This window comes from Halichoerus grypus, chromosome 2, assembly GCF_964656455.1.
Source record: "Halichoerus grypus chromosome 2, mHalGry1.hap1.1, whole genome shotgun sequence".
Lineage (NCBI taxonomy): Eukaryota > Metazoa > Chordata > Mammalia > Carnivora > Phocidae > Halichoerus > Halichoerus grypus.
This window is the reverse complement of record NC_135713.1, coordinates 113,031,441-113,046,857: the sequence shown is the minus strand read 5'-3', so window position 1 is coordinate 113,046,857 and position 15,417 is coordinate 113,031,441. Positions and strand designations below refer to the sequence as shown.

The window sequence follows — 15,417 nt, the reverse complement described above, 5'->3', positions numbered from 1 at the left end:
CTAGTGTTCCCACATTTGCTCTTGGACTGAAGTAGCTACTTGCTATCATTCTTCTAGAAATCAGCATTTCAATGGTGAAGAAAAATCTTAGGGACAATGCCTCTGCTATAAATATTCATTCAACAACTGGCTCTTGAGCACCTTGTCGCTAGACAGTGTTCTCCGTGCTGATCTCCAGTGGGGAAAGGACAGACGACTACCCTGTCATCCAGAGTTAATGATATCACAGCATGAAAGGGAGCCAAGGAAACATTTCAACATCCATGTCAGAAAGGTGTTTTAATCCTGTGGCATGTAGTATAAATAAAATTGGTGGTTATGTGTGTATCCCACCACACACGCGCAAACACACACACGCACTCATTTGCATCTTCACAATGGTTATATTCATGCTTCTAATTTGGAGCCCCTGGATCACAAGATTCTTTATCAAGTGTTGTCTCTCCCTCCTAAACTTAAGCCCTTACGGGTGGAGCACCTCACTCATGTTCTTAATCCCAGCACATAATCTAATCCAGAGTGGTTGCTGAATAAATCAATGACTGAACAAATGAACAAGGACAGTACAGACTTGTGATCCTTGGGTGAACGTAGCAGGTAAAGGGTACCATGGGTGATGTTGTCTTCAGCAACTTTTTAAATTTATTCCAAACATTCCTGTTGTGTGCCCACAGCATGTGGGGCTCTGTGCTGCCGTTTCCTCCGTGGTGTATTAGTTTTTTATGCTATGTAAGAAATGACCACAAAGTGACTTAAAATAACACATGTTGATTATCTCATAGTTCAGGTTAGGAGTCTAGGCACATCTTACCTGGGTTCTCTGCAAGGCTGCATTCAAGGTGTTGGCCAGAACTGGGTTCTCTCCTGCAGGCTGGCCTGGGCAAGAGTCAACTTCCAACTTCAGTCAGGATGTTGGCAGAATTAATTTCCTTGTGGCTGTATGACTCGTGTTAGCTTGTTTTCTCAAATTCAGTGAGGAGAGCAAGAATCTAGAGCGAGTGTGCTAGAAAGGCAGAGTATATATCACTGAATAACCATTACATAATAGAACACAATCACAGGAGTGACATCTCATCAACTTTGTTACATAATGTTGGTTAGAATCAAGCCATATAATCAGGCCACATTTGGGGCTGAGGATGATACAAGACAAGAACACCAGGAAGTGGGGATCATGGGGGTCACCCTAAGTCTGTCCTCTATAATTCCTCTGAGAAGTTGTACTACAACAGATTCTGATTTCCTCTATGACCTTAAACATAGCCGCAAACTTCCCTGTCAAGGAGGTTTGACGAAATGATCCGGAATGGTTCTTTCACACCTAAGAGTCTAGGATGATTTCCTCTTAGTTCTGGTAGGATGCTCTTCAAAGTATGATTTCATTGTTTCTTTGCTCTTTACCACATACCCATTTCTCCCCAAGAAGGTTGTGTGACCGAAATGTACTGTCTATGGGACGTCTGGGTGGCTCAGTTGGTTGAGCGTCTACCTTCGGCTCAGGTCATGATCTCGGGGTCCTGGGATGGAGCCCCGTGTCAGGCTCCCTGCTCACTGGGGAGCCTGCTTCTCCCTCTGCCTCTGCCACTCCCCCTACTTGTGCTCCCTCTCTCTGACAAATAAATAAAATCTTAAAAGAAAAAATGTACTATCTAAAGACAATGTGATGGTGAGAAGTGATAAACAGCTGTTAGCACAGTGACCAGTTAAGGTCTTGTTTGCTGTTGAGTTGTGAACCAAAAGTATTTGTTTCAACCAAGGCCTTTAGTTTCTTACAGGCAGAGCTTTCCTGGCTGACATTTCACCTTTTTGTCTGACTCACACACACCATACTATCTTGAAAGTCACACTTCATTTTCCTGAGATGATAATGCATAGGGAAAAATGAGATCTTTCTGCAGCTAATCATTTTAGTCAGTGATTATTGAGTGACAGATGGATGAACTTGCCAACTCAGTGACACCCCCAGCTTTCTGAAGCCTGTGGGAGTTGAGTCATCTGGAGAGATGTTTTTCTAATTCCTGAAGGTGCCTAATCCTTTCTGTTCACCAACATTTTTTAACCATTTAATTTATACTATTAAGTACATAGATCATCTTCTTAATGACTTAAGAAGAGCTGTCATTTATTGTGCACATACCAGTGGCCGCCATGATAATAAGCATTTTGTATGTGTGGCCTAATTTGATAGCCCACGGTACCATGACAGGGTTGAATAATTTGCCTAATATCATAGTATACTAAGGCCAGATTCAAAGCTAGGATTATCTCAGTCAGAGATATCATATATCTGCCCTTAATACAGGCTCCCTTATTTTTACTCATACAAAAATAATAGGCACCCTCAAGATCAGATGAGCTATTTACTGTTGTTTACCCAACAGCAACAAACATTGGTTTAGATAAGTATTTTTAGTTGGTATGGGCTATGGGCTAAATTGCATCTCTCCCAAAAAGATATGTTGAAATCCTAAATCCAAGTATCTCAGAATGTGACCTTATTAGGAACCAGTTATGCACTGGTTCAGTACACAGAGGTAATCAAGTAAAACTGGCTCATTACGGTGGCCCTACTCCAGTGTAACTGGTGTTCTTATCAAAGGAGGATATTTGGGCACAGAGGGAGGATGATGTGAAGGACACAGGGAGAATGCCATGTCAAAATGGAGGACTGGAGTGGTGCGTCTAGAACTCAAGGAAGGCCCAAGATTGCCAACAAACCAACAGAAGCTAGGGAGAAGCAAGGAAGGGCTCTCACATACAGGTTTCAGAGGGAGCATGGCCCCGCTAAAATCTTGACTTTGGGCTTGTACTTTCCAGACCTGGGAGATAACATGTTTCTGGGGTTTTCTAAGCCCCTCAGTTGGTAGTACTTTGTTACAGGAGCCCTAGCAAACTAATCCAGTATGCTCGTACGGTTTGCTTAGCTGCTAAGACTTCACTCTTCCCATGTAGCAGGTGCTACTCAGAACAGCTTCTGTCCTCACTCTTGATAGGCTGCTTCGAATATATTATGGGATGGGAGACCAGAATTTTTAAAAAAACTTGTTAAAGGGGTGCCTGGGTAGCTCAGTCGTTAAGCGTCTGCCTTCGGCTCAGGTCATGCACCCAGGGTTCTGGGATCGAGCCCCACATCGGGCTCCCTGCTCAGCGGGAAGCCTGCTTCTCCCTCCCCCACGCCCCCTGCTTGTGTTCCCTCTCTCGCTGTCTCTCTCTCTGCCAAATAAATAAATAAAATCTTAAAAAAAAAATTTGTTAAAATTGCCTGTAAAATTAGGGTAACCCAAGAGAATATTCCATAAATCAAATCCATTGGCTTTAGTATATGGTAAACTATTTTATGTTGTCCAGAGACTATCTTTTGTGTTTCAGATTTGGCAAGATACTTCAAATATCTGTGGCTTTTTTATAACATTTCTCTGGTCCAAGTTGTTTTGTTTTGCTTTTAAGCATCTATAGGGGAAGTTCAATCTTTTTCAATATACCAAAGCAGCATGTCCAGTATGAGAAAACTACAGGTCAAAAAAATGATAGATTAACTGATTACTTGTACTGTGTACATTCCACCTGATATTGGCTTTCTTCTTTTCAGTATATTGATAATATTTATTGTTGCAGTGGGATCAAGAATTTGGTTTCAGGCCACCATTTTCTGTGGAGCAGTTAAGAAAATGCCCTTTCTTTTTGTTTTGGTCAGTCTTCTCTTCAGTAGATCATAAGCCTTGCAAATGTTCTCTTTTTCTAACTCCCACAGCAGAAGGGCCACTTGAGCCTCAAAAACAAAACGGCAGTGCAGTAATGAGGGTATTAGGTTGATATGTTCTACCCAGCACCTGCTCCCGAGCCACCAAATAATGAATGAGCATGAATAACACATTGCGAACACAGGAGAATCTGCCTTCTTTGTATTAGCCATCAGGCAGTTTCGAAAGGAGCTTTGTGACTGGGCTTCTCAGCCAAGACCACCCATTTATGAAAACCCACGTGAAAAAGGCAGAGAACGGCTCATTTACAGGTTAACATTTAACTAGCCTGCGCTGTGCTTCTAGTAATTTCTGTAAGGTTCTGAGTTTCATTAATATGCAGCCTGCAACTTGGTCCAAATTAAATTTTACTTTGCCTATACACATTTCAGTACAAACCTTAAGCTTCAATCTTTCAGGTTTAGTCACTTGTTTGTGTGCCGGGCACATAGTTCTTTTTTTTTTTACTTTTTTATTGTTATGTTAATCACCATACATTACATCATTAGTTTTTGATGTAGTGTTCCATGATTCATTGTTTGTGCATAACACCCAGTGCCCCATGCAGAACGTGCCCTCTTTAATACTCATCACCAGGCTAACCCATCCTCCCACCCTCCTCCCCTCTAGAACCCTCAGTTTGTTTTTCAGAGTCCATCATCTCTCATGGTTCGTCTCCCCCTCCGATTTCCCCCCCTTCACTCTTCCCCTCCTACTGTCTTCTTCTTTTTTCTTAACATATATTGCATTATTTGTTTCAGAGGTACAGATCTGTGATTCAACAGTCTTGCACAATTCACAGCGCTCACCATAGCACATACCCTCCCCAATGTTTATCACCCAGCCACCCCATCCCTCCCACCCCACTCCCCACTCCAGCAACCCTCAGTTTGTTTCCTGAGATTAAGAATTCCTCATATCAGTGAGGTCATATGATACATGTCTTTCTCTGATTGACTTATTTCGCTCAGCATGACACCCTCCAGTTCCATCCACGTCATTGCAAATGGCAAGATCTCATTCCTTTTGATGGCTGCATAATATTCCATTGTATATATATACCACATCTTCTTTATCCATTCATCTGTTGATGGACATCTTGGCTCTTTCCACAGTTTGGCTATTGTGGACATTGCTGCTATAAACATCGGGGTGCACGTACCCCTTCGGATCCCTACATTTGTATCTTTGGGGTAAATACCCAGTAGCGGGCACATGGTTCTTGAATAGAGCTTTGAAGAATAAAAACATATTTTGTTGTCCTCATAGAGCTCACGGTTTAATTGAAGAGATAGACAATGAACAAGGAATCAGATGTGTAAATAACCATGTTCACTACAGATTGCCCTCAGTGCTTCATGGGCAATAAGCAGGGATCTCATCTGGGGGGGAGGCTACCTGATGCATTTAGCATGGGGCTCAGAGAAGCCCCAGTTGATAGGCGACATCTGAAGTCAGACTTGCCGGACAAGCAGATCTAAGGTGGAAGTCTGTTCTGTCCTGGAGCAGAACAGTGGTCTTTGCAGTCAGAACACGTGAGAAAGGGGGAGAGTAGTTCAAGCAGCTGTAAGAGAGGGGATCCGAGGCCAGATCAGCTCACCATGTTCAAGCAAATATTTATTTCCCATTTGTACTTGAGTGAAAATACAAAGCCAGTCCAAAAGAGGGGACATATTTGAATTTGTTATCACTTTGGACATAAGAATAGAGCATTCACAGTGGGTGGTATGAAAATAAGGCTGGAGATGATAGAGAATGGCGTACACTAGCTAATCCAGATGTCAGGGTAAGACCGAGCCTGCAGACGAAGGGTCTAAGGGGCTCACTCTGCAGGTAATGGATTAGTATGCTTTTTCCAAGATTTATTTTTCTAATTTGTAAAATGGATTTAATAATGTCATAGGTAATACAGCTGCAAAAATATGACAATTTCCTGTTACATGCTTGGGAAAACAGGGATGGCTAATGAAGGGAAGCCATATTGCTATTTTCCAGAGCGATGTCAAGCAACTAAGGCTATTATGAAGCCGTAGGATGTTAGAGGTGAAGGTTAGCTTAGAAATCAAGTCCGACCTCCATCCAAAGACAGAATTCCTTCCACAACTCTCCAAGAAGAAACTGTCTTCCTAGCCTTTCAATAGGTCAGAGATGGGACATTGGCTGCCACATAAAGTCATCCATTTCATGTTCAGACACACCTGATTCTCAGAAAGTTCTTCCTCCTGTTGACTCACAGGCACCCTCATGGTTGGTTCTGCTGCTGCCCGTGGGAGCCTTACATCAGACACGGCTTCTGCTTAGGCGTCCCCCATAGGTAGTGCCGTACTGGTCATTTATCAGTGGCCTCCAGGATTGTTACTGGTCAGTACCCTGTTCTGATTAGTGTTTGTTCCTTGTGAAGTATTTTGAATATCACTCTGGTGATAGAAGTGGAGTCCTGACTTCTCATAATAATGGGTGACAACAGGATAGCTCCATCAGCTATCTGGGCCTCTGGGGGCCCCATCTATGAAATAGGAAGAATCATTGCACTGACTTGATAAGGCTGTTTGAGGATAATATAGAATACAGCACTTAAAGGCTTATCCTGGTTTCTCACATGTTGCGTTAAGTGAAATCTACCATCATTAGTACATCACAATGGTTCAATTACAGTTGAAAACAACTATTCATCCTTTAATACCCTCAGTTTAACATCAGTTTCTCACCGTCTAGCCCTTCCTACCATTGGACACTTCCTAGTCATTTGATCAATGTTTTCTGACAATTGAACAACCACTGTGTGCAGACTACTGGACTCGGAGTTTTATCTACCTCATATCACTAAACCCTCACAGCAACTCTATAGAAACTGTTATTGTCCTCGAGATACAGAATCAGGGATCTCAGTCTCAGAAGGGTATTTCTAATCTTTTACTAGGGAAGCAAAAGTTTTTCTGAAGGCCCTTACAGTAGAATCCCCCTTAGGTCTCGGTGGCTGTTCTGGCTCATCCCCACGGTAAAGAAGGCTGTGATAAGGGAAACCAGATTCTCATGACTGATGTATGCCAATCATCCCTCACCCTGGGACTGGGTGTGCTGCTGCCAAACTGGGGTTCTATTTCTAAGAAGGCTGGACGAATTTCATGATCTCCTATAGGTAGGCAGTATGGCCGCGTAGAAAAGAGAGGCTGGTACCAGATGACCTGGGACTGAATTCCAGCCAGGTCGTGTGTGACCCTGGCAAGAGAGGATATTTTCAGTTCTGGAGCTGAAATGGAACAAATTGCTTTTTGCCTTAAATTGAATACTCCTGTCCTCTATTTGATTATAAAAAAACAAACAAAAACCCTCTCATGACAGTTAATCTGTTATGACCAATAGATGAACACCTTCTAGTCTCTCTTACTTTGTAGACTCTTTACCTTCCTCTAACTAGTACATTTCTATCCCTAAAATCTCTTCGGATTGAGGGAAAGATCCAGGAGATCCGAGTTCAGGCCAATCTCCGTGGCTAGGGGATTTACCTCAGGTCCCTAATGCTGTGTCTTTGCTTCCCTGGTTACAGAACAGGTAAATGTGACCTAGGTTTCTAGCTGTGTGAATCCAAATTAAAGGAAATAATGGCAGTGAATGAGCATTGACTAATGCTAAAGAGCAAGGCAGGAAGCCTTGTCATTAAACATTCCGCCTCCGAAGATTACAAGTTGGCTGAAAATCTCAAGTGAGTGGGATGGTGGTATATAACCATGCTTCTCAGTGGGAGTATCTGTACTGTTGGGTCTGTACCATCAGGATAAGCATGATTTCACCTTCCTAGAACAACAGATTTACTCCACGGTAAGACACGTGGAACTTTACTTTTACATTAAAAGAGACATGGCTATATTATAGAGCAGGGTGGAAAATATACATGATTTTCAACTATAAAAAAAAATTAAACTTGCTGCAGCCTAATGTGAGCCACATCCCAGACCCCCAGGTATGTGAGGACATTCTTCTTTCTCCTTAGGAGAACTAAAATACAAACAATTGAGATATAAACTAAGATCTCACCTCACAATCTCTGGTCGTACCCCAGCTCGAGCAGTTGCTTATCATGTAATCTTGGACAAGTAATTTAAACTCTCTGAGCTCCCCTTTCTTTACCTGCAAAAATGGGTGTAATACCTAAGTTAGGGAGCTGTTGTGAGCAATAAAAGATACGTTGTCTATCAAGTAGCTGCTGTAGCATGGACAATAAATGGACGCTGCTGAAACCATTCTATTAGTCAGGGATAGTACAGCAGTTGGGCCGTTGTGTTTTGTTTTGTTTTTTTATCAACTCTCCTCAAACCCCTCTTCCTGTGCCTGTATCAGGAATTGCTGATCGATCCTGGCACTCTCTTCTCTTGGACGTGAAGGCCCTCCTTTTCAACATGGCAGACACTACTAACTAAAGAATTGGCCCCATGCTTGGAACCTACTTGCCAAAAATAACCAAGTGAGCAATAGTGGAAAGACCATGACATTTAAATTCCATCTCTGCCATTTATGAGCTATGAGACTGTAGGCAAGTCAGTGCCCTTAAGTCTCCTTTTTTTTTTAAAATTTATTTTATTTATTTATTATTTATCTATTTATTTATTTAGGCAAATGTGGATAGTACTGTTTTCCTTTGGCATCTAAATGATAAATCAATGAAGGGAGGTGACTTTTAGGGAGCCTCTGTGAGAAGCCTTGGGTGGCTCACAGAGGGTCAGGACTCAAAGCGCTCTGAAAGGTCAGCTGAGCAGGTGACTATTCCCCTGCTGCACCACCCGCCACTCGCTGGATTGCTGTCAAATGCTTATCCAGCCTCAGTGACAACATCCACGTCACATTTTAAGATTTCGTGATAGTTCACGCCAACTTTGGAAGTGTCTATTAAGAAGTCCTTTCTCAGATCCTGACTTAAGAGCTTATTTGTATCTTCCTCAAGTGCTCTCTACTGAAGAATTGTCCTCTTTTTTCACCAAAGGGTCATTAACATCTGGTTCCTACCACCCTTCCCCTTTACCAAAAAAACCTAGCTTGGTTGGGTGAATCTCTTCAAAGTTGCTTGGGTTGTGGGGATCGGAGGAGAGCGAGATGCTGAGATGGGGGTCTAATGCTCTAGCTTGTGTTTTGCTGAGGGGACATACAAGCTAAATTATTACGGCCAATGGAGGGGAAATTCAGAAGCCATGGGAGAAGACATCTGAGAGGAGAAAGGCATGGGGAGTGTGCTGGTGTCTTCAGTGATACTTGGGGAAAAGAAACACAAATTCAAAAAGGGATACTGCGTAACATTTTCATGGATGGGAGGATGATAAAATCACTGCCCTCATCACCCGATTAATATATAATGGCATTGGACCTGTGTAGTGGGATGACAAATGAAAAGCAGTGCTATCCACGAAAAGCCATTACACCCAAAATGAATATGCAAACAGTATATGTTTATATAATGTTTTATAAATACTAGTATTTATATATAGCATTTATAAATAGTACTTATAAATACTATATGTGGAATATGTATTATACATTATATTATTACAGAATATATTTGTAACTCATATCCCCCTGAACAAACTGTGGGAAATGCTGGAGTTGAACAACAACAACAAAAATAAGCAGGCAGAAAGCTGCTAAAAGAGTAAATCTTAAAAATTCTCACCACAGTAAAACACAAAAGACAAAAAAACCCACCGTAGCTGTGTTTGGTGATGGATACTAACTAGACTTATTGTAGTGATCATTTCACTATGTTCTATACCTGAAACTAATATAATGTTGTATGTCAATTATCTCTCAATTTAAAAAAATGAAATTTAAATAAAAAAAGAAAAGAATCAGCCAGTTAGTAAAAAAGAGATGGAGGCTGTACGTGGTCCATAATGTAACTCTGGCACTCTTTACTACCGCCCCCTGTTCCAAACCATGCATTTCTTCTTACAATTACCCCTTACACCCTGCCATCCCCACCTCACTTGTTTTTCTTTACATCTGTTTATGTGACCAATAGCCTTTGTGTGACATCTTAAATAATATATTATAGAATCATATGTATATTTTTTCCCTCTCAAGAACATGGAGAGGACCCAGTTTAAGAGTACATTATGTAACAAAGAATTCAACCCAAACTGTAGACCTGTCAGAAAGCCACAGACACTGAAGGGCTTGATTGTGGTTTGGATACACTGATTTTCTTGTTCCCTGTTCTCACAATACCCCATATCGGATTGCAGGGTGAACAACTTGATTCCAGGGTAGGTACAGTGAAGGGATGTAATTAGCCTATTAAGTTCTGCTAATGACTTGTAAAGTCATTCAAGTGAGAAGAGCAGATATATCAGTTCCGCCTTGGACCCTGCCACAGGGAGCATTGTACTTCTACGGTGCTATTTATAGTTGCCACAGTAGGGCATCAGCTGATTCAGCCTTTCCTGTTTCAGCAAATCAAGACGGAATTAAGAATTTCTACAGAATGTGTGTCCCTAGAACTGCAACTTATAAAATATAATAAAATGTAAATATAAAATATATATAATATTTAAAATCACAGTACTAAATGAAGTAACTTAAGTAGAGAGTAGTTGTATATACGACTGAGCTCTGGGGAATCGCAGCATTTAGAGGTTGAAACAAGAAGATACCAGCAGACAAGACTGAGGAGGAATCTCTGTGGCAGGAGGAAAAGAAGGAGAAAGGGGTTTTTTGCAAGCCACAAGAATAAAGTATGTCAGAAGGGAAGGAATGATCAGCCCCCAGAGAAGTTAAGCATGATAAAAAACAGTGCAGCCAATGGATGTGGCGAACTGGAGGTCATCAATGTACCTGACAGCGGCAATTTCAGGAAGTAGAGGGGAATGGAAGCCTGGTTAGAACAGCTGAGGAGGAGAACGGAGATGCTGTTTCTAATTTCTCACCTATTAACCACTCAATCCAGAGTTGTTATTGCAAAGGAAAATAGTAAAATGGGACGATAAGTGGAAGTCACTCGGCATCAAGGAAGGTATTTCCAAGAGACTCAATCATAACGTACTTCATACAAGAGAGACAGAAAGAGAAGGTGTAGGAGAAGGAAGGAACACCTAGCTGAGAGAAATCCATGAGAAGATGAGAGGAGATGAGGTCCAGAGCCCCTGGAGAAGAGCTGACTGGGGTAGGTGCAGGGGCTTTTCATCTAGTATAACTGGAGGCAAGGCCATGAGTATGGATATAGAAACAGGGAGGTTGGTAGACTTAGTGGTAGATGATTCTCTTGTCTTCGTGAAGTAAGGAGGTTCAGTCATTAACTGAGAGAAAGTGGGAGGGAACGTGGAAGAAACCTGAAGGCCATAGGAAAGTGTGCAGTGCTCCTCTTGGAGAAGGCATCTCGCTATGGCTTGGCACACGGGTGCTGGCTTGAAATGTGGGGCCATGAGTTTGAATGAGAAGTCAATATTACTATGACTGTTTCTAGGAAAATTCAGGAGCTTGGGTGTAGGTGAGAGGAATGGGGTTGTTGGGTTTAACCAATACTGGGGTTTTAATAGGTGAGAACAATTGAAGGGGGTAAGAGAATTAAAGATTTGTAAAGGAATGTTAACAATGGCTGGGGAAGGGAACTGAGGAAATGAGTGAGAGTTGTGATGTATGAATGCAAAGTGACAGAATCAATATTTGGTGGCCTCAGGGTGCTGCATGTGCCAGCTTGGGAAGTGGATTGGATAGAAGGTGAGGTTGGTCAGCGGGCGGGCTGTTGTAACAGCAAAGGGACAGTTAGGACATAGGAGTAAGGAAACAACTGGGGTCCACAGATGGAAAGATAACTGGAGGTAATTTGGGGAAGTGAGTGCTAAGGGATTCAATGAAACATCCACAAAGACACTGTCCTCATCAGGAATGATGAATAACAAGAGAGAGAGGGAACTCATTGATGACCTGCTGATGATATGGAAGTTGTAAGAGTCCTCCATATATATCTTAACCAAAGAATTTGGTCAAAAATGCTAAGTGCTGTGCTTTTCCAGTGCCTTTTCGTTCATAGATACGCTTCTAAGAGGTTCATAGTTTAAAATCGGATTGACATCTTTGGCTGTGGACAATGCCTAGATGGTATTTCTGAAGATGACTATACATCAGAAGGTCCTAGAAGTCTCTGCTTGTTTTTGGACAGACACCTAGGCCCGGCCACAGAGAGTCCAACTGCCTCAGGACTGAACTAGGTCAGAGAACCCAGGTTGTTTACAGCCCTGCCAGGTGATTCTGAATGTAACCACGGAGTGAAACCATAGTATAGGTCACCTTAAATGAAAGAAACGGCTTAGAATAAGTTCTCTCATACTTAGTATTATTTGACCAGGCTAAAGAGATAAGGAAGTGCTGCTAAATTTCGAAACTAGAAAATATCAACTTGTTCTATCAGGAATTTTAATATAGTACACAGGGTTTATTTTCATTCATATTTTCATTCTTCTGGTATGTGAATAAACAATGTTAGCACACTGCAGTTTACCCCGTAGTGACTTAGAAGTTACCTCATCACATTCTGGGGAAGCTATGTACTCAGAATTTGTGTTTATACACTTTATTTTTATGTTAAAAGTCCACTTTTTAAATATTTGTCTTATATTTTCCTCTTATTCCTTCTCCGAATTTAGTAGTAAGCATGCCCCTTTACCACCGTAAACCTTTTGGCATAGTTCCTTATGAACTTTCTTACCCTCTGCATCCCAGAAAGAACTAGATCTCATTTATATTTCCTATATTCTAGCACAGTGGCTTATCAAAGTAGTAAGTATTCGATGAATGAATGAATCTAAGACTGAAGTAAGAAGTATCACATGAGCTAATCTGTTACCGCTCTGATCTCTGTATTATTCTTTAAGCTTCAAGGTAGTTTCTGGGAAAGGTAGTGGATATAACGAGATGTGGCTTCGATACTTAAGAAAAATGATGTTCTAGGATTTCATAGAAAGTTCGCGACGTGTCAAACCCACAGCAAGTCATTTTTCTCACCAAGCCCTCATAAATTCAGGCAAAGAAATCATTATACTAATCTTGCCATACCCAAGTGTCTTCCCTCCCAGCAGAGCTCCATGGGGCCTCCTTTTTGCTGATGCTCACTGGGGCCGGTCTGGAAGAAGGAGCAAGAGCCTAATACCCGGTTTCCATCAAGCTTTGAATTGCACAGTATTTGATGGCACACCACTACTGCTCTGGTGTATCCCATTAGGATTAACCTTCTTGAATGCACTAGAAATTCTGCTGGTATCATTTAGTCATTCATTTACTGCCTACCAAGCACTGTGCGCCTATGTAATGGAATATGACATTAACCTAGAAACCATCCCTGACATCAGGAGTTTACGATCCAGTTGGGAGAACATAGATACAAGCATGATAAATGTTCTGCTGGAAGAAGTATACCACGCAGAGCACAGAGGAGGGGGAAATGACTCAGAACTGGAAATTCAGAGAAGGCTTCCTGCAGGAAGTGGCATTGGAGCTTTGAGTCGAGGGATGAATCTGCTTTTTCTGAGGCCGTGGTGAGAGAGCTCTGATTCAGGCAAAGCAAAAGCAGAAGGTGGGGGACGCAGGGAGCATGTGGGGGACCCCAGGTGTTTGTGTGTGGCTGGAGCACAGGAGCCAGATGATGAAAGGGACTTTATTTCATATGAGTGAGTTTGGACTGCCTAATTCTGGAAACAATGGAATCCATCAAAGGATTTGGGGAGGAGTTTGCAATACGGAGAGAGAGTTCAGCCATAGAAACAGGCAGTTTGAAACCCCCCGACACTCTCTTTTAGCCAGTTGTACCCTGCACCAGAGAAAAATGTGCCACACATACAGATGTTCACTTATGAAGCCAGAATTCATGTTAGGAACCTCACAAGCAAAATAAGAAAATATTCAAAGTTCATGAGACTGTCCATGCACCTGCACGTTGGTGTGGCATATACTTCATGCTGCTTGTAGGTAAGGGGCTTGTTATTCATTAATATTTTCAAGAAAAGGGGATCCTGACATGCTTGGTCTGTCAAAGACTAAGGTCACCTTATTCTGGTGACATAAAAGCCACTTGACTAGGCTGAAAATGCGTCCCCAAAACCTATTGCAGAATTTTATCTTTAATGGCTTTTGTGAATTTAGGCTGAAGGACTTCAATGGTGCATTAGGGAAGGGCAGTAAAACCCTGGGAACGCCAGAGCAAGGGCCCTTAAAAACGACAATGCTGTTCTCTGCTTGAGGAGAGCTGCTCACGCTAATACTCGTGTCATGAGGACTCTGAAAATGCTGCAGGCCACTCCTCTAAGTATTTACCATCAAACTACCCCCTTCTCTGGAAGAAGGTGAGTTTTGTTCTCTCCTATGGATTTAAGGATCTCACTAGTGTCTGCAAGACGAGCCCCACTCCTTTAACTACCCCAGCAATAATATTTATTAACTAGAGGCATTCGAGCTTCATCCTTAAAAAGATTCTAATTTCTTCAAGTTTAAAATATAACCATATTATGTATCATTTTTCCCTTGTTTTGTAGAGTCTTGAAGTTCAGTCCAGTGACACAGATAAAAATGATAACGAGTACTACTACCTTATGGCAATTTAATTGCCCCTGTGACCCTAGGAGCTATACTTACATGTTTACAGGTCATATGCTACTTAAGAATTTAAGGATGTGAGCTTTCGAAGAGGAAAAAATGAAACAAGACGAAACCAGAGAGGGAGACAAACCCTAAGAGACTCTTAATCTCGGGAAACAAACTGAGGGTTGCTGGAGTGGAGGGGGGTGGGAGGGATGGGGTGCCTGGGTGATGGACATTGGGAAGGGTATGTGTTGTGGTGAGCGCTGGGTGTTGGGTAAGACTGATGAGTCACAGACCTGTACCCCTGAAAAAAATAATACATTATATGTTAATTAAAAAAAAAAAAAAAGAATGTGAGCTTTTGAATGAGAGAGACTCAAGCTCAAAGCCCAATTCTTCCTTTTACTAACTCTGTGACTTGAGTGAAGTTGCTTAACCTCTTTAAGCCCCTGTTTTCTGATCTAGAATTTGGGGGTCTTCATGGTAACCGAGTTAGAGATTCACCATGGTAACTGGATGAGATTGTGAATGATGACAGGCTAGCTCATTGTTCCAACCCTACTTGGAACTCTTGTGTATTTTCACTTTTACCCTTTAGTTCTGGTTTGTTTGTTTGATTATGAGCAACTTTCTCTTTTCCTTTTACTTCCCTAGGGATATGAAACCTGACAATATTTTGCTTGATGAACATGGTAAGTAAATGATTTGTTTGCAATCAACATGACTTGCACATAGAAAAATCAGAGGGGGAAACGAACCATGAGAGACTATGGACTCTGAGAAACAAACTGAGGGTTCTAGAGGGAAGGGGGTGGGGGGATGGGCTAACCTGGTGATGGGTATTAAAGAGGGCACATACTGAATGGAGTACTGTGTGTTATACGCAAACAATGAATCATGGAACACTACATCAAAAACTAATGATGTAATGTATGGTGATTAACATAACATAATAAAAAAAAAGAAATAAAAACATTTAGTACTAGCAACTGGTTGATTGCTACAGCACAAGTAATTGGTATAAATGTCATACATTTGCATTAACTGCAATCACATATAAAAATGGAGATTTAAAATAAAATTTAAAATAATAAAAGAGTAAAAAAAAACCTGAAAAAAAGAA

At 41.6% G+C, this 15,417-nt stretch overlaps 1 protein-coding gene across 2 annotated transcripts in view; it reads left to right on the top strand.

The window, feature by feature from the left end:
- Window positions 1-15,417, top strand: part of STK32A (serine/threonine kinase 32A) — a 125,666-nt gene that overhangs the window by 69,030 nt on the left and 41,219 nt on the right. For both annotated transcript variants that reach the window (XM_036065734.2, XM_036065732.2), the window contains exon 6: window positions 14,949-14,986. In XM_036065734.2, coding sequence (XP_035921627.1) covers window positions 14,949-14,986 — 38 coding nt within the window. The remainder of the gene's footprint in view (window positions 1-14,948; window positions 14,987-15,417) is intronic.